Source organism: Dipodomys spectabilis, unplaced genomic scaffold (assembly GCF_019054845.1).
Source record: "Dipodomys spectabilis isolate Male_0828 unplaced genomic scaffold, ASM1905484v1 ptg000145l, whole genome shotgun sequence".
In the NCBI taxonomy this organism is placed as follows: domain Eukaryota; kingdom Metazoa; phylum Chordata; class Mammalia; order Rodentia; family Heteromyidae; genus Dipodomys; species Dipodomys spectabilis.
The window spans coordinates 19,520,728-19,545,254 of NW_024870822.1; the positions used below are offsets into that span (position 1 = coordinate 19,520,728).

At 35.7% G+C, this 24,527-nt stretch overlaps 1 protein-coding gene across 3 annotated transcripts; it reads left to right on the top strand.

The window, feature by feature from the left end:
* The first annotated feature begins 249 nt into the window (after positions 1-249).
* Positions 250-24,173, top strand: LOC122117854 (vitamin D 25-hydroxylase). 3 transcript variants are annotated; one of them, XM_042691731.1, is made up of 6 exons: positions 250-476; positions 7,203-7,344; positions 11,108-11,740; positions 12,357-12,686; positions 13,920-14,045; positions 23,552-24,173. In XM_042691731.1, exons 1-6 carry the CDS (start codon positions 252-254, stop codon positions 23,560-23,562), a joined length of 1,467 nt encoding a protein of 488 aa, XP_042547665.1. In that variant the 5' UTR covers positions 250-251; the 3' UTR covers positions 23,563-24,173. The 3 variants fall into 3 exon arrangements, with proteins under 3 accessions (XP_042547665.1, XP_042547664.1, XP_042547666.1); XM_042691730.1 differs by lacking the exon at positions 23,552-24,173 and adding an exon at positions 14,156-15,007 and having other exon boundaries at positions 13,920-14,099; XM_042691732.1 differs by lacking the exons at positions 13,920-14,045; positions 23,552-24,173 and adding an exon at positions 13,497-13,896.
* Positions 24,174-24,527: the final 354 nt, after the last annotated feature.

A 24,527-nucleotide genomic window follows, 5' to 3' on the forward strand; every position in this document is an offset into this window, starting at 1 on the left:
CGGGCTCGGTGCCCTGTGGGTCAGTGTTCACCGCGTCAGCTCCTATGGGTCGCAAAGCGGACCCGGCGAGACCAAGTCGGGAGACAGCTAACCTGACAGGGCAGGAGCGTCCTACATTCCGTAAGCCAATAGCCACGAACTAAGGCGGGACTTCTGGATAGCTAACCAATGGGAGCGCGGCTGAGCTGGCGGGACCGTCGCGGGGTGGGGGGGCCCACAGGGCGTCGGTGGGAGTCCGAGAGTGCGGACCGATGAGGAAGCTTTGGGAAGCTGAGGTGTTCGCTGCGGTGCTCGGGGGCGCGTTCTTCCTGCTGCTGTTAGCACTGGTGGTTCGCCAGCTACTGAAGCAGAGACGGCCAGCGGGCTTCCCCCCGGGTCCCCGGGGGCTGCCATGTATCGGCAACATCTACTCTCTGGCCACCTCAGCTGACCTTCCTCACGTGTACATGCGGAAGCAGAGCCAGGTGTACGGCGAGGTACGGCCCCCACGGGCCGCGGGCGGCTCGGGCTAACGCGGGGCTTCTCACCGTGGCGCGGCTGCCCTGGGAGGGTCCTCCCGCGCACGAGGTAGGGCGAGGAACCTAGCTTCAGCCTGGAGAACTCCGTGCCACTACCTTGAGGCCAGGCAGTGACGACTTTCCCGCCTTCTGGTGTGGGCGCCCAGCGAGCACTGCGCCTGCGCACTGAGAGCTGCGTCTGGACCCACGCCTGCGCTCAGTGGTCAAAAACTTCTCGACCCTGTGGAGGCATAGGTTCTGTTTGTCAGAAAGTCCAGGTGGTGAGTTCTAGATCAGAACTAGTTCTTCGATGTTGTCATTTGAGCAGGGACTACTGTGAAGGTGAAAAGAGTACACAGGGGAATGGTCCTGGCAGAAATGGGGTCGGATAAGAGATTTTGTAAAGTGACTAAATTAATTAAAAAAAAGAAACATGAACAAGTGTGGGAGCCTTACAGTACAGTGAGCCTTCCTGGCCTGAATGGCCAGGAATGTGCTCTTAATAGCATGGCCTAGCAATCAATGTGCCTACAGTGTGTTGATCTCACTGTCAATCTGCACTCATCCAGAGCACTGAACCATTTCAAACCCCACCTGGTCTGTATAGTTTTAAATTACACTGCTTTACGTGAAACAACATGTCAGGCACGTGCCTGGTGGCAGGAGTAAAAAGAGGAGGAAAACAAACACAACTTTATTTTAAGGAATCCAGTAGCAGAGTGAAAATTTATTAATCAGAAACAGGGAAAATTGCAGGGTCTTAGACAATTGTATTTCAGGTTGATGCTTAACTGTTTACTTAACTATTCTTTACCTAATTGTAATTTAGGTTGGTGAGAAAACTAATTTTTATAAGCATTGGGTAAGTTTCTTCAGCTTACTAAAGGTTTGGTCACAAAAGGGAAGCTGGACTTAGGTAAAGAAAGTATCTGTAACTCTTAGATTCTGTTTTCCACCATCCAGTACTCCTGGTATGAGTATATTTTGAAAGTTTTAGCAGGAGAGTTAAAAACTGCTAAAAGTATTTTCAAGACAGTTATTTGAAATAGTTTCTCACAAAATAGAGAATTATAATCTCCATATATAGATACTTGAACTAAAAAGAACTGTATTTACTACAAATATTCCTTTGGGACAAGGTTACAAATTAGGATATAAATATGCCAGAAAGCTGTCATGTAGTGATATGTAGATCTAATTTAAGAGATGAGAACTGGGCATAAATGATAGGTTTTTTTCTTGGTATTAGTTTTTGAGAATTCCATAATTATTTGTTTTTTTTAATTTTGTTTTATTTACCATGAGAGCTCCTTACTACAAATCAAATAGGGTTAAATTGAGAAGAGGCAGAGGAAAAACAGAAGAAAAAAAATGAGGTTATATGCACTGAAAAGTGGCCATTGGTTTACCCCTACTCTTATACTTGAATTGATAACCACTAAAACAAAACTGTTTAAGCCACTTCAATATTATTATATTAGTAAATATATAATTATATACTAGTATATAATTATACTATTATTATACTAGAATGCCCATAAGACCTCCCTTTGTCTTAGCAGTACTTTTCAATTCCGTCAGTCTCAAAGTTAGTAAGAGCCGTTAAAATACCTTTGCTAGAGGTAGAAGGAAATTATTATCTGCTATAGTTTGGGAAGAAAGTAGTTTATATGACTTACTTGGAAATACAATCTTATGTTTTCAGTCTTTTTTTTTTTTTGAAATGTGATTGCACAGATGAAAGCCTGGACATTTAAATTGCTTATGACAGTCACTTCAAGTGAAACCTACTTTGTACATGCAGAAAAATCCAGTCTTCATAATTCTTACATAGAAATATTCTACAGGTCTGGGAAGGTGGCTCAGTGGTAGAGCGCTTGCCTTGAATGCATGAAGCCCTGGGTTCGATTCCTCAGCACCACATAAGCAAAAAGAAAAAAGCCAGAAGTGGTGCTGTGGCTCAAGTGGTAGAGCACTAGCCTTGAGCTGAAGAGCTGAGGGACAGCGCCCAGGCCCAGAGTTCAGGCCCCATGATTGGAACCCCCCCCAAAAAAAAAAGGAAAAAAAAAAGAAATATTCTACACTAAAAGTTACCATTTCTTTGGGGATTTACTCCAAGTCTTTAAGTTTCTGCAGCAACTTTAACGTTAAGCTAGACTTCAAGAAGCAATGCCAATACAGTTGGCTTTGTCATATACTTTTCAGGTACTACAAAGACCATAAAATAATGGCTTTAAGGCAAGTGAAATTATTAACAATTTATTTTTACAGCAAACATTGAGAACTTTATGCAACGCACTAATTGAAATTCTGAAGGATTCAAAGCTGAAATCACTGCTTCTAAGGAGTTATAATTTATCAGGCAGGTTGAAGATGAGAAAGTAAACATTTCTTTTCTTTTGGGGGAGGGGGGAGAATCCCATCATGGGGCCTGAACTTTGGGTCTGAGCGCTGTCCCTCAGCTCTTCAGCTCAGGACTAGCGCTCTACCACTTGAACCACAGCACCACTTCCGGCTTTTTTCTTTTTGCTTATATGGTGCTGAGGAATCAAACCCAGGGCCTCATGCATGCAAAGCAAGCACTCTACCACTAGCCACCTTCCCAGCCCCAGTAAACATTTCTTTTAAGGTAGTTCATGAGAGCTTCTAAGTGTGAGTTGTGATTCTAACCAGGAAGCAAGAATGCATCAAGAAAGGCTACATGGATGATGATTCTTAAAGACTTAATTTTGCATAGCATGATAGTCAACAGAGTCATTCCACATGAAAACATAAATGGAGAAAGGTTTAAAGAATGTGGCAATCACCAGAGCATCAACAACATTTACTATTTATTTGAATTTAGTCTATAATGTTGTCATGAAAATATGCTTAAGTGTATGCCTCCATCATAGTCTATTAACTCAGAATATTTTTGTTAATTGTCATCATTTGCTTTGTATTATGCTAGGTGTTGGAGATATAGCAGTAAGAAAAAAGAGGCCCCTCCCTTATAAACTTACATTTTAGTAGAGCCTAGTGGAGGTAAGACAATTATAAACATGATTTTTTCAATTAAACCATGATTTATTAAGTTATGTTAGAAGAATGTAGTGTTCAAAATAAGCTAAATTAGAGTGAGGGAAACAGAATGCTAGAGGGTCAAATGTTAAATTGGTTTGCTAGAGCAGATCTCACTGTAAAGATAGCAACTGATCAAAGGCTTACAAGGAAATAAAGGAGCAAACTATTAGAACTAGAATACATGTGAGCAAGAGAAAAGCAAGTACAAAATCATGAAGCAGGAATATGCCATGTTGAGAATTATCTATAGTGTGGAGGTTGTCATGAAGCGTAAGAAATGTAATTAATTTGGATCACAGTACCAGTATAGAGGTTATTTTAGTCAGTTTTGTGTTATTGTAACAAAATACCTGAGATAAGGGGAAAGACTGGTTTCAGCTTTTATTTTGGAGAGTTCATTACATGGTTGATTGGCCCCATTGCTTTTGAGCCTGTGCTGAAGCAGTACCTTATAGTAGAGGTGTGGAATAGAGGAAGCTGTTTATCTCTTGGAAGCTAGGAGGTAAAAATGAGAGAGAAAGAGGAGTGACTAGGATGACAACATCACCTTTCAGAGCATTGCCCTCATGGTCTAAAACCTTCCAGTTGGTCCTACCTTTTTAATGTATATTTTTTATTGTAAAGATACTATACCGAGGGGTTATAGTTACATGAGCAAGGTAATGAGTCCATTTCCTTTGTTTTTCCCCTAACATCCCTAAAGAGAGACTTCTCTGGAGAGGAAATAAGAATGGCCAATAGACACATGAAGAAATGCTTAAATTCTGTGGCCATAAAAGAAATGCAAATCAAAACAACATTGAGATTGCACCTCACCCCAGTTAGAATGCTATAATCAAAAAATATAATAACAACAGATGCTAGAGGGGATGTGGCCAAAAACGCTACTGCATTGTTTGTGGGAATGTAAACTTGTTCAACCACTTTGGAAAGCAGTATGGAGGTTCCGCAAAAGACTACAGATAGAGCTCCCCGTTGACCCAGAAATTCCACTTTTAGGCATCTGCCAAAATGGTCACAAACAAGGCCGTACTAAAGCTACCAGCACAACTATGTTTAGCGAAGCATTATTCACCATAGCTAAGATATGGAACCAACCCAGATGCCCTCAGTAGATGAGTGGAATTCTATGCCTCTGTTAGAAAGAATGAAACCACCCCATTTCTTAGGAAATGGAAAGACTTGGAAAAAATTATATTAAGTGAAGTAAGCCAGACCCAAAGAAACATAGGTCCCATGGTTTCCCTTATCTGCAGTAACTAATATATGCTAGGACAAGCAGAAGAGGTCAAAAGCTATGTACATATGGCCATATAAGCTTATAGCCCTACTTTTTAAAGTTTCTACCACATCCCAAGAAGTACCAAACCCAAGATCATGCCTTTAACACATAGGCTGTTAGGGAACATTTAAGATCCAACTTTTGGCAGAGATGATAAGAAATTGTCAAACTCTATATTCTGAAAGTAGAAACAACTTGACTTCTGAGTAGGTGATTTGGGATTTGGGGAAAACATGAGTCACATGGGCAATTGTAACATTAGGATTTGAGAAACTTGAAGATAGATAAAGTGATCATTAACTGGATAGTGAAAATATTTAGGTATAACTGATTTTTCAGGGAAAGGAAGTGACTTAGATCATAGGGTGACTTATAGAAGTTAAAGAGAAGGTGTCATATATTCTTGTTTACATGTCTGCCAGCATCAGAACTTGCCCATAATAGGTGCTAAAAAAAAACAATTGAATAAATCAAAGAATGTATGGGCCTACTAGTGGACCTTTTCATATATAAACACATTCAAGGTTCACAAAAATTTAAGTTTCACAAAAATTTACCAACAGTCATTAAAAGCAGCCTATACCAGAATAAAATGCTAGTTTTACTCTCAAAAATAATATCCAAAGTTCTTGAGTACCATCTTTCTGTAATAATGCCTTTTTGGTTTTTATACTCTAGCATCTACATTTGAAAGCTTTACATTGAACTACATTTCCTCTCTGTTCTGTGTTTATACTAGTATAGCTTTCAATACCAGTGTCTTTGCCTATCCTTGTGAAATTATGAGTTACTTGTTTTTTCTTCCCTACATCAGGAACACTTATATTAATTTATGCTGTTTTTATTGGTTTTCCTAAAATTACATTTCTGTGAAAGATCTTCTCATAACAACACTATTTAACTGCTTTTGGGAACTGAAAGACTGCTTTCACCCACTCCCCTGTGATTCAGTTTATCAGCTCATAACTATTCCCTTGTGTGGAAAACTCTCCCACTGCCACTTTGACTCATACCAGTACTAATAGTGGTACTTATATACTCTTTCCTCAAGTTTCTAAATACACCTACTGCCCAGTTCCAGGGCCCACACTTGTGCCTGAGACTCTGGTGGACACGTCACTCAGGTGGGACTGATTTCATTTCCACTTGACAATCGCTATCACTTTTGCTGACATAAATGCTTCTGCAGAAGTTTTGCTCTCTTCCAAATCTTGTGTTTTCTTTTAACTAGTGTGGACCATACTAAATCTCGATTTGTTCATATAGAGATAGGCCTTGTCTCAATATTTTGTCTGTAAGAAGCTGTCAAGCAAAACTGAGAGGATAGTCACCTATGCCTGTGTGGTGAATGTCTTTCCTTCAAGGTCTTTTTTCATTAAGTTGTTCAGGGCTTCCTTCATGAGGCAAGTACAAATGAGCCTTGCTTACAATGTATTTCTACTTGAGAGTTGTCTCTCAGGCCTTTGATAAGCTCTTCCCCTGAGTCTGGCATAATAATGAACAGATGGTATTGCCTCTCCATTCATCTTGGAAATAACAGATTTCTATATATTTGAGGTCCAGTGAATCCTAAAAGAACATATAAGTTAAATATAACTTCGGTGGCAACTTAAAGCCCATAAAGGTTAAGTGAACTGCCTCAGGTCTTATATCTATCTAATGGCTGTGGGAACCCTAGACCCCTGTGAGAACCCTGAAACCCCATGAAAACTATGACTGTGTGTAGGAATTCTGAGTAAAAGGTGTTCATAGTAAATGCCTGATGCCAGCAGAAAAACTGCAGGTTGTATGAGTGCTTATCTTGTTTCTGAGTAGATACAGGATTCTAAGTGTTTAGCCTTCTACAATAATCCCATCAAAAGGCTAGAGGAGAGCTTGTTTGTACCTATCTTACTGCTTCTAGATAGCCTGTTAACTATTCCTTAGAATGAGCTATTTCATCTCCCTAAGCAAACAGGTACTCTCTGACCCTTTAAAATCAGAAGACAGAGAAGATTCTAGAGTTTAATGTGTCTGTTGATTAAATTCTCCTGGCTCTCATGGCAATAATATTGTTTCATGAGTAATTTTTTATATACCATTAAAGTGGCTGCTGGAGAGAACCAGCAAATGGAAAATCTTTAACTAGAACCTAGGCCTCCTGAGTACCATTCTTTCCATGTTACCACTTATATGATTATAGCTTCAGATACAGAATATTATAGTGAATTGTGCTATTGAGATATTGTCAGTTGACCAATAAATGCTCATATTTTCAGGAAAGTAACGAATACTGGAAGGGCTGGGCTTATAAGTGTGGATTTTCTTGATTGTATTTCTTTGTACATACTGCCATTTGATTGTTTCTTCTCTTCTTAAAGATTTTCAGTTTAGATCTTGGAGGCATATTAACTGTGGTTCTCAATGGCTATGATGTAATAAAGGAATGCCTTGTTCATCAAAGTGAAATTTTTGCAGATAGACCATGCCTTCCTCTCTTCATAAAAATGACAAAAATGGGAGGTATGTATATTCAGCTATTTAGGGGCTTATTAAACTATTTAACATTACATTCCTTATTTTAGGTAGTTTAAATGCATAGAGTTTGGATTCTAATTACAAAAATGTATTTATATACTTATGGAAATATTAATATCTGAGGACATGCTCATTTCTTTTAAACCAGTTTTAATAAATATTACAAATAATGTTTTAAAGAATTAGTACTTGCTAATAGTTGTAAAATTTATGAAACAAATTAGAGTGTGCACATGTATATATGCATACACATATTTGAATCAGGAGTGTCTTTTTGATGTCAGATGAGTATTTTGTAACATATTTACTATCGTTTTACTTATAAGCTTACAAAAATTGAAGGAGCCTTTCTTAATTACTCACTATTATGATAGATACATATATGAACTGTGAAGCTTAAATAAAGAACTAGCATGCCATATGGATTAATAGCAAATGATCTATATTCAACAGAATGGATAGCTAAAAGTTGACTAAGTTGGTAAGAATAAAGTCTCCAAATGTTGAAATCAGATACAATCTTTTTTGTTCATTCTTTGGTGCTGATCTGGGGCTTGAACTGAGAGCCTGACTCTCTCTGAGCTTTTATGCTCAAGGCTAGTGTTCTTCTACCACCTAAGCCACAACCCTACTTCTGGCTTTGTGGTGGTTCATTGGAGGTTCTTATGGACTTTCCTGCCAGGGCTGGCTTTGAACTACAATCCTCACATCTCAGCCTCCTGAGTAGCTAAGATTATGCCCAGCCATATACAATGGTTTTAATAAAAATTTTTTTACAATCGTGATGCTTCAAATTATCTAATGACAACTTTACACTTTCAAAAAATTAACGTTTTGTTTAGGTAGACTAAAAAGCCATTTAGTTAAAAAGAAAAATGCTCAAAATCATAAAACAAATCAATTAATGAAAAAAACAGAACCAATTTTAAAGACTAAAATTTCGGATCATAATGTAGTAAAGCAGTAAGGAAATGTAAATCAAATCTGCAGCCTTTTGAATAACCATAATAATAATTAGACAAAAGAATAAATCACAATTATAAAACCTTTAAGAAAGTGATGAAAATGAAAGATGATGTGACAAGAATAATATTTGAGACAAAGTATATATTTTCAAAGCTGTAAATTTAGAGTTCAGGCTATTTTTATCATGGATATAAAGTGAGAATTCAAGTTAAGTTTATTTTTTAAAATCAATAGGTTAAAAATAAGAAAAAATATCTGCTTTGAAAATACATAGCACTGACCTTGGAAATGAGAAACCATAGCTACCATTACCCAGCTGCAAGAATGGAGATAAGTTGCTCTTTGGATAGGCTCAGCCCCATTTTGGCCAATATAGGATTAATATGAAAATGTGCTTCCATACCTTCTTGTTGTATGTACCAAAATCACACAGTTCTCTAATATGCTGTCATGTTTTTGCTATGGTTCTTTGCTCTCATTTTGTTTTTGCTTCTTACAGCTGCTGTGTCTACCTACAGTTACTTTCCCCAAAATATTTGGTTGACTAACTCACTTACCTAAGGGTTTACTTATTTATCTAAAGATTCACTACCTAGATTAAACTTTCCATGACTACTTTGTATCACTTTTCTCTGTAGTTTATCTGTTGTCTATCACTCCTACTTGTAGTTCCGTGTGAATGGAGATCTTTCTGATAAATCCCTAACTACCTGGAACATAATAGATATTCCATAAACACATTTTGAATTCATGTTTGTTGAATGAATAGTCATCTGGGAATGTGGAGAGCAAGAGTAGACTATTGGGATATAAAATTGCTTCAGTAAATACTCTACATATTGTGGAGGTTCCTTTTTATTATTAGTTGTACAAAGGAATTGTCATCTAACAGTTTATGCATACAATATATCTTGATCAATGTTACCTCTTCAACATCCCTCCCCTACCATTCCTTCCCTCACTCTTCTTAATTTTATAGGATATACATTAGACTCTTGACTGCATTTTCTTCTTTTCCTTGACGCATATCATCCCTTTCTAGTACTCACTTCCTGGTATTTTATTTTTCTCAACTTTCTATGGAGTTACTCTATTTGAGATGTCCCTTGAATCTACACTACTATATTTAGTTAATACATGTGTATACACTTTCAGACTACCCAATGTATTTACTTATGAGTTTGTAAGTGAAATCTAGCTTTCACATGTAAGAAAAAATATGCATCCTTTGTTTCTCTGGGCCTGACTTATGTCACTTAACATGATCTTTTTTTTCAGGTATTTCCATTTCTTTACAAATGGTACAATATCATTCTTCCTAATGGATGAGTAAAAATCCATTGTATATGTACCACATTTTCTGGATCTATTCATCCATTGAGGGACATCTGAGCTGATTCTATACCATGGCTATGGTGAACAGTGCTGCAATAAACATGGCTGTATTAGTGGCTTTACTATATCCTGGTATGGAATCTTTTGGGTAAATGCCCAGGAGTGGAATTGCTGGATCAATGAGCACCTAATTTTAAAAGTGCTTCACAAAAGTTGTTGGAATTTAAATTTTATATGTACCTCATGAACACAAGAAAATTTGACATGTTTCATTATAGGTTGTCCAATGTCCCAGTGAAGAATGTAATTGTACCTAGAAAACATTAGCTACATAAATACATGCATTAAAGATACTGTGATTTTTCTTCATAGTTAATATAAAAAGGATATTTTCCATAGTAACCATATCAGGACAGCAGATACACTGTCAGGATTCTAGAATTCTATGGGAAACATTAACCACCTCAGAAAAGTATGAGCTTCTTGTTTGCCTATGCTGTTCCCTACCTTCATTATTTGATGCTTATATTACATTATCATTTTATTCAGATTACCTTGCTGGGTAAAATATTCTTGTATAGAAAATAAACTTAGGTCTGGGAACGTGGCTCAGTGGTAGAACGCTTGCTTTGCATGGTTGAGGCCCGGGGTTCGATTCCTCAGCACCACATAAGCAGAAAAAAAAAGCCAGAAGTGGTGCTGTGGCTCAAGTGGTAGAGCACTAGCCTTGAGCTGAAGAGCTGAGGGACAGCACCCAGGCCCAGAGTTCAGGCCCCCAACCGGACCTCCCCCGCAAAAATAAATAAGTAAAATAAAATAAACTTATAGGGGCTGGGAAGGTGGCTCAGTGGTAGAGTGCTTGCCACGCATGCATGAGGCCTTGGGTTCGATTCCTCAGCACCCCATAAATAGAAAAAGTCAGAAGTGGTACTGTGGCTCAAGTGGTAGAGCACTAACCTTGAGCTGAAGAGCTGAGGGACAGTGGCCAGGCCCAGAATTTAAGTAACACAACTGACGAAAAAAAATAAATAAACTTATATCCTAAATCTGGTTTAAGTAGAAATTTTCCAACCCGAAAAGAATGATTTTCAGATGTTTCTTTAATCCAAGGTAAAAATTTTCCCTTAAAGACATTATCTTTTATAAGTTAGTCTTAGTAAAAGTTGAACAACCCAGGTCGAATTAACCCAAACTAGTCATAATTCCTGTGTTGGGAGAACTATAGATCTTTTCTTCCAATCTCCTTCTGGAGATTAGACAGGTTCTCTCTAATATTCTATAGCTAGTGAGTAGCAGAGAATAAGACCCAACTATCTAGTCATGTGGAAAGATAATTAGGAAAATAACTACTCATTTAAATATTTTTTTCTTTTTTCAATTCCATAGCCTTTTCAGTTGTTAAATACAGAAAAGTTGGAATTATACAAAATTTTAATATCTTTTTCAGGCTTACTCAACTCCAGATATGGCAGAGGATGGATTGATCACAGAAGATTAGCTGTAAACAGCTTTCGCTACTTTGGATATGGTCAAAAGTCTTTTGAATCTAAGATCTTAGAAGAAACTCAGTTTTTTACTGATGCTATTGAAACTTACAAAGGCAGACCTTTTGACTTTAAACAATTAATAACAAATGCTGTTTCAAATATAACTAATCTTATCCTTTTCGGAGAACGATTTACTTATGAAGACACTGATTTTCAGCACATGATTGAGTTATTTAGTGAAAATGTAGAACTAGCTGCCAGTGCCTCAGTCTTCCTGTATAATGCCTTTCCATGGATTGGCATCTTACCTTTTGGGAAACATCAACAACTATTTAGAAATGCAGATGTGGTTTATGATTTTCTCTCCAGACTTATTGAAAAAGCGTCAGCCAACAGAAAGCCTCATTCACCTCAGCATTTTATTGATGCTTATTTAGATGAAATGGATCAGGGCAAAAGTGATCCATTATCTACTTTCTCCAAAGAAAATCTAATTTTCTCAGTCGGTGAACTGATCATTGCTGGAACTGAAACAACAACCAATGTGCTACGCTGGGCAATGCTTTTCATGGCCCTTTATCCAAACATTCAAGGTAAGGATTTTCTTGATCTCAAGGTCTGCCTATATGTATGAACCATATATTTCTACTCTGGCAGATGTACAAAGCACCTCTAGAAACTCTTGCTATGATAGTCAAGAAGAGAAATACTTAAATCTATTATCACACTAATAGTATGATAATAGTATTGCATTCATGTAAAAAAGGTCTTGAAATAGGACTTAGTGTACCGATGTTATAAGTGAGGATATAGGCTAAAGGTCTAGAAGTGTCAGCTAAAATTGAATCTCTGGTTTCTCTCAACTGAGTTTTATGTTTTACTATTTTCCTCACTGAACACAAGGACTGTTTTACAATTTTCCTCATTCAATTCTGGATTGATTTATTTATTGGTTTGGTTTTCTTTTACTTGTTTTTATGACCAAGCTGCACAGAGCATTGACTACTATTAGTAAAAGATAGATAGTATATATTTAAATAGAATTCCCAAATAATGAACAATCTAAATCTGAATGTATTCTGATGGCTTATTGTAGGATATTTAGTATTACTCCAAGTAAAATTATTTTGAATATAATATAAATATAGCCATACACACACATATATACAGTTCTACGAATTGTGTAATAACTTGATTAACTTTTTTCAGGACAAGTTTGGAAAGAGATTGATTTAATTATAGGCCCAAATAGGAAGCCTTCTTGGGATGACAAACGCAAAATGCCTTATACTGAAGCAGTTTTACATGAAGTTTTAAGATTCTGTAACATAGTTCCATTAGGGATTTTCCATGCAACCTCTGAAGATGCAGTTGTACGTGGTTATTCCATTCCAAAAGGCACAACCATAATTACAAATCTTTATTCTGTACACTTCGACGAAAAGTACTGGAGAAACCCAGAAATGTTCTATCCTGAGCGATTTTTGGACAGCAATGGATATTTTTCCAAGAAGGATGCTTTGGTACCTTTTTCCCTGGGTAAGACAATTTTCATGAGTATAAATTCAGAATATATAACATTTGAATATTAAACATCCCTCTCTGGAATTAAATACCCTGACTAAATAATATTGATTCTTCTAGGAGAGAAAGGTTTGATTAAAAGTAATTAACTGGGGGCTGGGAAAGTGGCTCAGTGGTAGAGCGCTTGCCTTGCATGCATGAGGCCCTGGGTTCGATACCTCAGCACCACATAGAGCAAAAAGAAAAAAAGCCGGAAGTAGCGCTGTGGCTCAAGTGATAGAGCGCTAGCCTTGAGCTGAAGAGCTGAGGGACAGTGCCCAGGCCCAGAGTTCAGACTCCACGACCGGACCAAAAAAAAAAAGGTAATTAACTGGGAGTAATTTACTGGTTCAAGCCTGTAAACCTAGTTGTTTATGAGTCTATGATCTAAGGATCATGATTCAAAGCCAGCCTAGGCAAGAAAGTACCTGACACTCTTATCTCCAGTTAACCAGTAAAAACCTAAAAGTGGAGCTGTAGCTCAAGTGGTAGAGTGCTATTCTTGAGCAGAACTGCTAAAGGACAGTGCCCAGGCCCTAGTTCAAGCCCTGGTATCAGCACGTACACCGTATCAGCTGCTTTTACTCAAAGTAAGTCTTAATTAACTAGAATTAAACTGCTGAAAAGCAAAGCTTCTTTAGAAACTTTTTACTCTAATCAAACTTGTAGAGCTTGAATGTAGTAACACATGTCTTGAGAAACAGACTTTGAGAAAGGAACAAGATGACAACTTAAAGTAAAACTAGAATCTAGCCTCCCAGTTTATATTACCTCGTCTCTTACTAGGAAATATCGCGGTGAAATACGACACATTTAAGAGACTCATGGACTAGATATGCATCCTCAAGAAGAATACACATTTCGTCAGTTGAAATGAGCTTCTCTTGTCTATTGAACAAAATGCCAAACCTCAAATTAGATCTCTTACAACATATCTGAAGGCGCGGTAATTTTGAAATTAAGAGAAGTAATAGAACAGATGGAACTAAAACCTTAAAAGAAACCTATGACCTAACGAAAGAACATAAAGGAATAGTTTCTAAAAGCTGAAAACTCTAGTTTGTATTTGGAAGATTTAAAAGAATCCTTTAATAAACATAACTTTGTAACATTTAAAATTCCAGATTTCATTAATTGCAACCAAACATCAGACATCAATTTTAGGAAATATAGGCCTTAAAAACTTATTGTCTCTCTCTTTTTCTTTAGGGAGAAGACATTGTCTTGGAGAACAGCTTGCTTGGATGGAAATGTTCTTGTTTTTTACAACATTGCTTCAGAGGTTTCATTTGCATTTTTCACATGACCTAGTTCCAAATCTGAAGCCCAGATTAGGTATGACATTGCAGCCTCAGCCCTACCTTATCTGTGCCAAAAGACGTTGAAAGTACGTAGGTGTTTTAGAAGATAAAGTTGTGTATTTAACTTACCTCCAAACCTTTTTAACCTAATCAGTGTAGTATCTAGAAGAAAGCCACAGTATCATAAAGTAAACACAGATGTGTTATTAAAAACAGTACTAGAGTAATAATAGGCATTAGTTATTTTACTTCTAAGGTAGAATTCTTTGTTGAGTAACAGATACAAATTGCAGGTGTTTAATAAGATGCTACGAACCAAAAAACATGGATGCCCTACTGCTTGTTCAGTACAAAGTTCCTGTCATCCCTTCCTTACTCTGTTTGTCTTATGCCTTAGGAAGCTTTGCTTCCAAGTGCTAACTCCTCTCTGATCATCTACTGTCATTAATAGACTGTAGTACTTGTCCAGCTTAGTAGAAGTTTAATGGAGAAATTAAATTCCAAATAAATGAGGAGTTTGTACTACAGAGGCATTTTAGATACAATAGTAGATAATAGTAGAAATACTTACCTAATGTAGAGCATGCCAGTCTTCTTCCCTATATCTTCATAAGATCTACGTCGTTCTTCCTAAAAATTGAGGATTGCTGGGGTTCCTAAACATCCATCCTATAGCCATTGTCTATTGAAAGTTGCAGTAAACTGTCATGGGATTATTGATTCTTTGTAGGAACAGCCATTTATCCTGCTTCACTTCTTTATAAAAGCAGTTGTATGACTTAAAAATAGAAACATTTAATCTTTTAGAGATTTCTACACATTTCAATGGATTGTTGCAGTTTGAAAGATAAAATATTCCCATCCAAAAACATGATTTAGAGACAAGTTAACTGTAAATTAGGGTACTTGAGAATGATGTAACATTGTTATTAATAATTATGAAAAGACAAAAATGGTAAATTGTGATTTCCCTGAATAAACTGGAATGCATATTCACTGTTTATAACTATCTTCACATGTCATTTTATACATTAAGTGTTACTACTTTGTAACTTAGATTATGAGCATTTATTAAGAATATGGATTTAACAATGACATTTATTAAAAATATGGATTTAATCGTAGTTTAGACTTGTACACTGAATATTTGCAAGTTTTTATGTTATGAATCAAGGGTGTTTGCATACTTAAAATATTAAGATTTTTCACGTGCAGGGAAAATATTTTATTATTTACTTAAATAATAAAATGAAACTTGAAGTTTTAGAGTTAGTATTGCCTTAACTATGTGGTAAGATCCTGTTTTTCCCATCTTTCTGATTTATCTACCAAATAATAAATATTTTTGTCTTAAGGCTGGCTTGTATACTATACTCAGCTTCGTGTAAAGACGAAAAACTTGAATGGTTTCTTGGAAAGGAAGTTTTTTTAGATACATCCAGAAAACTATTCTTTGTATCTCAGCACTCTTAAATGAATTAACTTAAAATTATGTGTTACATATGAGATTATGGTTCACTTAGACCTGAATGTATACTTGACTACTATAACTAGTGATGGTATTGGCATCCCTTAAAGTACAATGTGCCAAATATTGGTGCACCATGCTTCATTAAACACTAATAGACATTAAAGCACAGATATACTTCAACATGATAATAGTGGAAGACTTCAGCACTCCACTCTTTCCAATAGTTACGTTATGCAGACTTAATGACAAAATTGACTCTACAGACATTTACAAGTTATTTCTCCAAACAACTCACAGGACACATTCTTAGCAACTCTAGAACATTCTCTGAGATAGATACTATTTTAAAACATAAAATTAGTCTTAGCCAATACAAAAAAACAAATACCCTAGCATTCTGTCAGATCCTAGAGATGTCATATAAATAGCCTAATGAAGCACCTCAAACTTCTAGAAAAACAAGATCTTGCCAAACCCAAAATTAGCAGGCAGAAATAATAATGATTATGGAATGAGTCAATGAAATAGATGTAGAGACTTAAAAAATCTGTACAGTGAAACAAAAAGTTGGTTCTTCTAAAATATAAGATTGATAAACCCTTAGCCAATCAGACTAAAAAGAGGAGGGTAAAGACCAAATTAAAATGCAGGTGAAATTAAGGTTATCACAACAAATACCAATGAAATTCAGAAGATTGTGAAGTAATACTTTGAAAACATGCATTCAAGGTAACTGAAAAATCAAGGGATGGATGCATTTCTAGATGCACTTGACCTAGGAAAATTGAAGCAAAGCAATATGAAGTTTTTAAATGCCTTTATAACAAATAATAAGATTAAAACAGTAATAAAGAGTCTCCCATAAAAGTCCAAGACATAATTCACTGAAAAACAATACAGAATCTTCAGAGAACTAATACTAGTACTCTTCAGAATATTTCATGCAGTACAATGGAAAGGAACACTACCAAACACATCTTATGAAGCTAGTATTACAGTCATTCTAAAACTTGACAGGGACAAAAAAATTTACGGAACAATCTCTTCAGTGGAAATAGATTCAAAAGTTCTCAACAAAATACCTGCACACTGCTAAAAGATTGAGCACCATGGTCACTGGTTTCATTCCAAGTATGCAAGGTTGGATCAAGATACGTAAATTAATAAACATAATACAGCATATAAATAGAACCAAAGACAATTATATGATCATCTCGGTTGATATAGAAAGAATCTTTGATAGAATTAAATGTTTTTTGATAAAATCCCTAAAGAAACAAAAAATAGAAGCAATGTTCCTCAACATAATAAAGACGAAGTATGGGCTGGGAAGGTGGCTCAGTGGTAGAGCGCTTGCCTTGCACGCATGAGGCCCTGGGTTCAATTCCTCAGCACCACATAAGCAAAAAGAAAAAAGCCGGAAGGTGGTGCTGTGGCTCAAGTGGTAGAGTGCTAGCCTTGAGCTGAAGAGCTGAGGGACAGCACCCAGGCCCAGAGTTCAGGCCCCACAACCGGACCCAAAAAAATAAAAAAAAATAATAAAGACGAAGTATGACAAGCCTATAGCCAACATTATAATAAATAGGGGAAACAAATAATTTTCTCTAGTCAGGAATGAGACCAGGGTATCCATTTTCCCCATGCCTATTCAAAATAGTACTGAAATTCCTAGCCAGACTGAGAAGACAGCAGAAATTTCAGTGACAAAAAATTTCAGTGTGTAGAGATTTATGACCATAAAGATTCCGATCCAAAACTCCTAAATCTTATATATATGTATATGTATATATATATATATATATTAAAAAGCTTAGCAATGTAGCAGAATACAAAACCAACACAAAAATCAGCACCTTTTATGTGCACCACCAATAAACAGACTTCGAAAGATCAGGATAACAATTTCATTCCAATAGCCTTTACAGAGGAGTAAATAGCCAAGAAGGTGAAAATGAAAAATATAAAACCTTGAAAAAGGAAATTGAAGAATATATCAAAAGTTAAAAAGACCTCTCATGCTCATGGATTGGCAGAATCAATTTTGTGAAAGGATTATGCAACTGAAAGGAATCTACCAATTCAGCACAACCCAATGAAAATCCCAGTGTCAATTTTAGCAGAATAGAAAATCATTTCTAAACCTCACATGGAAGCACAATAGAGCCTGAATAGCTAAAGCATACTGAATGCATTATAATACCAAATTTCATATTATACTGAAGAACCATAATAACATAACCTGGTACTGGCACCAAAAACAGACATCAAAACCACTGGAACAAGGGCCCTGAAGCAAATCCATTCAGCTACAGCCATTGGATTTTTGACATAGGAACCCAAAACATAAGTTGGAGAAAAGATAGACTTTCAACATGGTGGCAAGAAAACTAGATATCGACATACTGAAGCTTGATACCCATCTTTTTTCCTGTATTAATATCAATTCAAAGTGGATGAAAGATCTTAGTATAAGACCTGAAACCTAGAACACATTGGCAGAGGAAGAAACTTCAATATTGAATAGGAAGAACTCCAATAGCTCAGCATGTCAGTTCAAGAATTGCTTGGCAAATGAGAAGATATCAAACTAAAAGGCTTCTGCATAACAAAGGAAATAGTCAATAAAAATATAACCTATCCATCAGAAGAAAATCTTTGCCACCTATACATCTAACAAGGGATTAATAACCAGAATACACATACATGTAGATCAAACCTCTAAAAGGATTGACCACACAATAAATCAGCAAATGATATGAACACAGTTCTTGAAAAAAGTACTACTGGTCAATAAATGTATGAAGAAATATTCAACATCCTTGGCCATAAAAGGAATACAAAACAACATTGAGATTTTACCTTCCTTGAGTGAGATAGTCATCAAGAACACATACAACAAGAAATGCTGATCAAGATTCAGGGAAAAAGGAACCCTACTACACTATTGGTAGGAATATAACTACTATATGTAACCACTATAGAAATAATATGGAGGTTTCTGAAAAAATTAGAAATAAAACTGCTGTACAACCAGGTGATACCACTCTGGGCATCTATCCAGAGGAATGTAAGAATAGGGACCTACATCACTATTGACAATAGTCAAGCTCTGGAAACAGCCCACATGCACTACAACTGGTAAATGGATCATGAAAATATATACACACATACAAAATGGAATGTTACCCAGCTGTAAAGGATGAAAGTATATTGTTTGCAGGGAAATGGATGAAAGTAATCATTATGAGAAGTAAGCCAGGTTCAGAAGGACAAAAGCTGCATGTTTTCTCATGAGGATGCTAAACCTAAAAGATAAACATATTTTTATCAGCACTCATAGGATCTCTTATTTATGTCTGTATTTACAGACATTAATGTTTGTAATTGTGGGACTATTTGAGGGGATAAAAGGAAAGAGGAAAAGGGAAATATTAGAAATAAACAACACTGAGATACCATTGAACCTTGAATGAAGATAGCAAAATCGAACTCACAGAAAGCTATATTGTATAATAGGAGTGGTGGGGATAAAGAAAGCAAGCATAAGAGGTCAATCTGATTAAAGTACTGAACATGCAAATGTGCAATAATATGTTCAAAAGATCACAATGTAACACAGGTCCTATCTCTGGTGTGGGCATTAGTGGGAAGGGAGAGCAGAGAGGTTGAAAGAGTATTGTGTATAAGAAAATATGATCACAACTCCCAAGATCTCCTGTACATTATTAAGAGGACATACTTGCAAATCTGGTATAGGAGAGGGCAACAAACTTCAGACTAAAAGCATAGAACATCTATTTAGTGAAATAGTAGCATAAAAATTTCCCAAATCTAGGGAAAGATATTGATATCCCAGGTACAGGAGACATTTAGAAACCCAAAAAAGCATGACTAGAAAAGAACCCATCTATATCATTATAATTAAAATACCTAGGGGCTGGGAAGGTGGCTCAGTGGTAGAGTGCTTGCCTTGCATGCATGAGGCCCTGGGTTCAATTCCTCAGCACCACATAAGCAAAATGAAAAAAAAAAAGCCGGAAGTGGTGCTATGGCTCAAGTGGTAGAACGCTAGCCTTGAGCTGAAAAGCTGAGGAACAGCACCCAGGCCCAGAGTTCAGGCCCCACGACTGGACCCCCCCCCAAAAAAAATTAAAATATCTAAAATCAAATGAAAACACAGCTTATCATTATGTGTGAGATACAGCAGTCAGTTCTAAGAGGGAAACTTGTAGATATGCCTGTCTATATTTTTAAAAAGTGAAATCTCAAACTCATTGATGTACCCCAAACTCATAAAAACAAAAATAAGCCAGACCCCAAATCAGTAGATGAAATGATAAAGATGAAAGCTCAAATTAATGAAATGAACTGTGAAAGAATAATACAAAACAATGAGTCATAGACTTGGCTCTTTCAAAAATGAACTTGATTCTGGGCATTTACCCAAAAGATCACAAACAAGGCTATACTAAAGCTACTAGCACAGCTATGTTTATCACAGCATTATTCACCATAGCTAAGATATGGAACCAACCCAGGTGCCCCTCAGTAGATAAATGGATCAAGAAAACGTGATATATATGGATATATATATATATATATATATATATATATATATATCAGAAAAAATTACGCTACCCCATTTGTTAGGCAATGGAAAGACTTGGGAAAAATGTTAGGTGAAGTAAGCCAAACCCAAAGAAATATAGGTCCTGTGGTTTCCCTCATTTGCAATAATTAGTATATATCTAAGATAATTTTATCAGATGAGCAGAAAAGGTCAAAGGTTATGTACATATGACCATATAAGATAATGCTAAGCAAAATGAACCCCAAGATACGGACACAAGGGTTCTTTCTTCGTTGTTTTTAATGTACTAGATGATTTTTTTGTTTCCTTTGTATGTTTTTCCTCCTATGGTAAATCCTCTTGTACTTGATTTTGATTACCCTCCATCTTGTATATACAATTATCTAATTTTGGGAAGGGAAGAGGAATAACAACACTGAAACAAGAGGAAAAATGAACTAGACAAAACTTGAGCCAAACTGACCAAGACAAAAGAAGACCTATGTTACTACAATACATACCATTGAAATCCAGAGATTTCTTAGGATTATTTCAAAACATTCCAATAAATTGGGAAAGCTAAAGTGGACAAATGTCTAGTTCTTTTAAAGAAGAACTTACACTAATCTTCATCAATGTACTCAACAAAGCAGAAAGGTGAATATTTCAATACTCACCTCTACAAAGCCAGTATTATTCCAATACGAAATAAGGGAATGATAACAAAAATAAGCCTGAAAACTAGATCATTTTCTTGATGAATATAGGTGTAAAAAACGCTTCAGTGAAATACCTGCAAATTGAATTTAACATCAGATTTAAAGGATCATACATAATCTACTGGATTTTATTCGGAGGTTCAATAATACAGTATATAAAGAGAATCAAGGACAAAAATCACATGGTTATCTTAATAGATTCAAGAAAAAGTCATTGTCTCAATTCAACATCACTTCATGTAAAAAGTCCTGAAGCTATTGAAAGATCATACTTCAACTTTAACAAAGGCTATGAATGACAAACCTCCAGCCAACATCATACTGAAATCAGAAACATGACAAAAGTGTCTCTCACTCTCACTATTTTGAGTACAAATTAAGCTCTTGCAGCACATCTGAAAATACTTCTGGTACAAGTGTAATTTCCATATTTCAGATTTCACCTAACTAAGCAATTGAGGCGTTGTCATGTAACTTTCAGTTGGAAGTGTTTAGATTGCATAAATAATGGCATTCTAAGGGGAAAAAAAATCAAGAGATTTGTTTCTTTTGTTGGTCATGGGGCTTGAACTCATTTTTGGTTTTCTGGTGGTTAGCTGTAGATAAGTCTCACAGACTTCCTGCCCGAGCTGGCTTTGAATCATAATCCTCAGATCTCTGCCTCCTGAGTACCTAGGATTACAGACATGAGCTACCAGCCCCACTCCGAAGGGACTATAGAGCACAAAAATGGAGAATAGAGCCTACCAAGGATCACCCAAAAGTTAATCTGTTTCTCTGTTTTAAAGGGTAATGAATTATTCCCTCAACATGTCAGATGTACAAAAACATGTCAGATTGTCCTTAAATGGCACCTAGAAATAAAAAGACAAGACTGACAAATTCACCAATAAATTGAAAGCACAACAGAAAAAGAAATGAAATTTCTAGAACTGAGTAATAACAATTTTATAAGCAAATGGAATTTATAGATGACAACACAGCTGAAATGTAAAGAAACCGCCTCGAACAAGGCAGAGACAAAAATATAGGAAACATGGAAGTTTAAGAGATACAGGAAAGAGATATTAAGATCTAACATTTGTGTAATTGAAAACTCAAAAAGAAAAAAAGAATGAGAAAGGCTGAGAATATTTTTGAACTGGTGAAAGCCATCAAGCCAGATACTCAATGAATGACTTACTAGATAAATAATCACTGCAAAGAGATAACATTCTGAACATAAGGACAATTTCCCAACTAAATTCATAACAAGAATTTGATGCTGTTCTATAAAGAAATTAAAATTTGAATAGTAATAATGTATATTTTCCCCTAAATTGATTAGGATTTTCTGTGATGACAGTATTGTTTTCTTCCTAATTATGGCTTTTCTTCCATTTTTTACATTCTAGTTAGAACTTCCCCTAGCACATTTAAGTGATAGCAGCAAACGTCTGTTTAAAAGAACAATTCTAACATCTCATCAGTATGACATTTGCCCTACTTTTGTTCATTTTTAGATCATTTTTTATCCCTCTAATTGGTCAATGTTGTTTATCATATCAAACTTAAATAGGACTTTTTCATTCTTGGAATAAACCCAATTTGCACATGTATTATTTAGGAATTATGCATCTGGTTTCACAACTAAATTTGCTGATAAACTTTCCTTATGATCCTAGGTTTGATGTAAAAGTTATATTCATTTGTATAATGTATCAGTGGTGTTGTTTTTTTAAAATACAATCTGGTATAGATTTTTAGTGTTCCAAATAATGCAGGGAAGGGGGGGAAGTTATAGTGAGCAAACAGTATTGGTTTATTGCAATGCAGCAAAAAATAAATTGTGGAGAAACATGTTATAGTTAAGAACAGGTGCTATATGACCAATAGAAGTTAAAGATCCCGATGTTGATATGTTTTATTTGGTGTTTACATTTATATTCCTTTGACATAAAACATTTCAATACTGTATAGTGACTATCACTAACATTCTAGCCTTAAATACATTTTAATTTATAAGGCACCCAATTTCTTTAGGAACTTGTTTCATCTTTTCTCATTGCTTTTCCTCATCTTGTTATTTTCAATAGCAGAGCACTAAAATGTTTCTGAAACAATGAAGTAAAACAGATTGTCTAAAGCCACGATTGTCCAATTTGAATTGTTTTCACTAATTTGACACACTTACTGGGTTGCTATAGACAAGTTTTTTTCTCAATTTCTTCCTCTGCAAAATAAATACGTTATACCTATAAGTTACTATATAGAAATCACAAATCACTAGAAACAATACCTAATACAGTATAAGCAATACATAGATGCCAGTTATTTTTCAGCTCCTATTTGAAAATCACCATTATTTAGCAAGAAGTCTATACATACTTATTGTAGGCACTGATATTTTACAATGTGTTCCTACCATTTTGTTTTTACTTCTGTATTGATTCCTTCTCCCATTTATTCCATCTTTATTAGTTTTTGTTTTCTTAGCTTCCCCATATAATGCTTAAGAAATTTTATGCTTTCATAGCCTTAGTAGTTTATACACAGTGGTAAAAGTAGAGTTAGTATCTTATCCTCTTTCCTATATAAAACCCTTTAAAGACTATATCTTTTAATGTACATGCTCTGGTTACCCAGGATTTTTATGGGTATTTTTTTGAGCCTCACAAAATAGTAATTATTTTTAGTTCACATAGATATTGACTGCTTAGATTTACCTTCTTGTTTACTAATTACTTCTTTCATCCCAGGCCCTCCCGTTTTAACAATTTCTTTTTTCCTATACGTTTTAGAAACTGGCTGATAAAAATGTAGTCAACGAACCAGAGGCATCAATATCATATCACCCAAGAGCTATCAAGAAATACATACTTTGGAAACTCTCTTTTTATTATTTTTACTTCTGGACTACTGGGTTTGAACTCAAGGCTTCATTTTTGAAAGAAAGGTGCTATACCACTGAAGCATGCATCTAGCTCTTTTTGCTCCAGTTATTTTTGAGATAGGGTCTTACATGAGTGTTTGTGTTTTTCCTTGACTAGGCTGAACTGTGAAAGAAGATATGAGTCTGATCTAGGTACATTGTGCATATATGGAGATGTCAAAGTGAAACCACCTTGTAAAACTAATTGATGCTAATATAAAGTATGGAATAAATTAAATCTGATTCAGGAGCAACCAAAATAAGACCCGAAATATAAGGTAAAAATAGGTTAGTGGTAGAGTACTTGCTTCTCATGCAAAAAGCCTGAGTTCAATCCTTAGCACCCAAAAGAACCCAACAAAACGAAACTAGATAATGAATTATGGCAATTTCTCAATTAAGATTCTATCTAACAATACTACATGTGTATCTATGTAGTATATTCATATTCATTTTTTACAAACATGAATTTAAAAAAATCATAAAAAATATTGAGTCTCCTTGGTCTTTTGTAGCTTTTATGTCTTTTTTTTTTCCTTTCCAGGGCTGAGGACCGAACCCAGGGCCTTGCGTGTGCCGGGCGGGCGCCCTTCCGCTGGGCTAAACCCCCAGTCCCATAAAAATATTGAGTCTCCTTGGACAAGTTATTTTATTTCTATTAAGCAAGAGCTAACTAGCTTAAGAATTCTATTATTTTTGAGTGTCCAGTAATCATATTTTAGTAGAATAAGAATATGATTCTTTCAAGAAAATAAAATTAATAATAAACAAGTCTATTTAAGTAATATAATGGTGTAGAAATTTGAAGCTGGGTGCTAGTGGCTTATGCCTGTAATCCTAGCTAC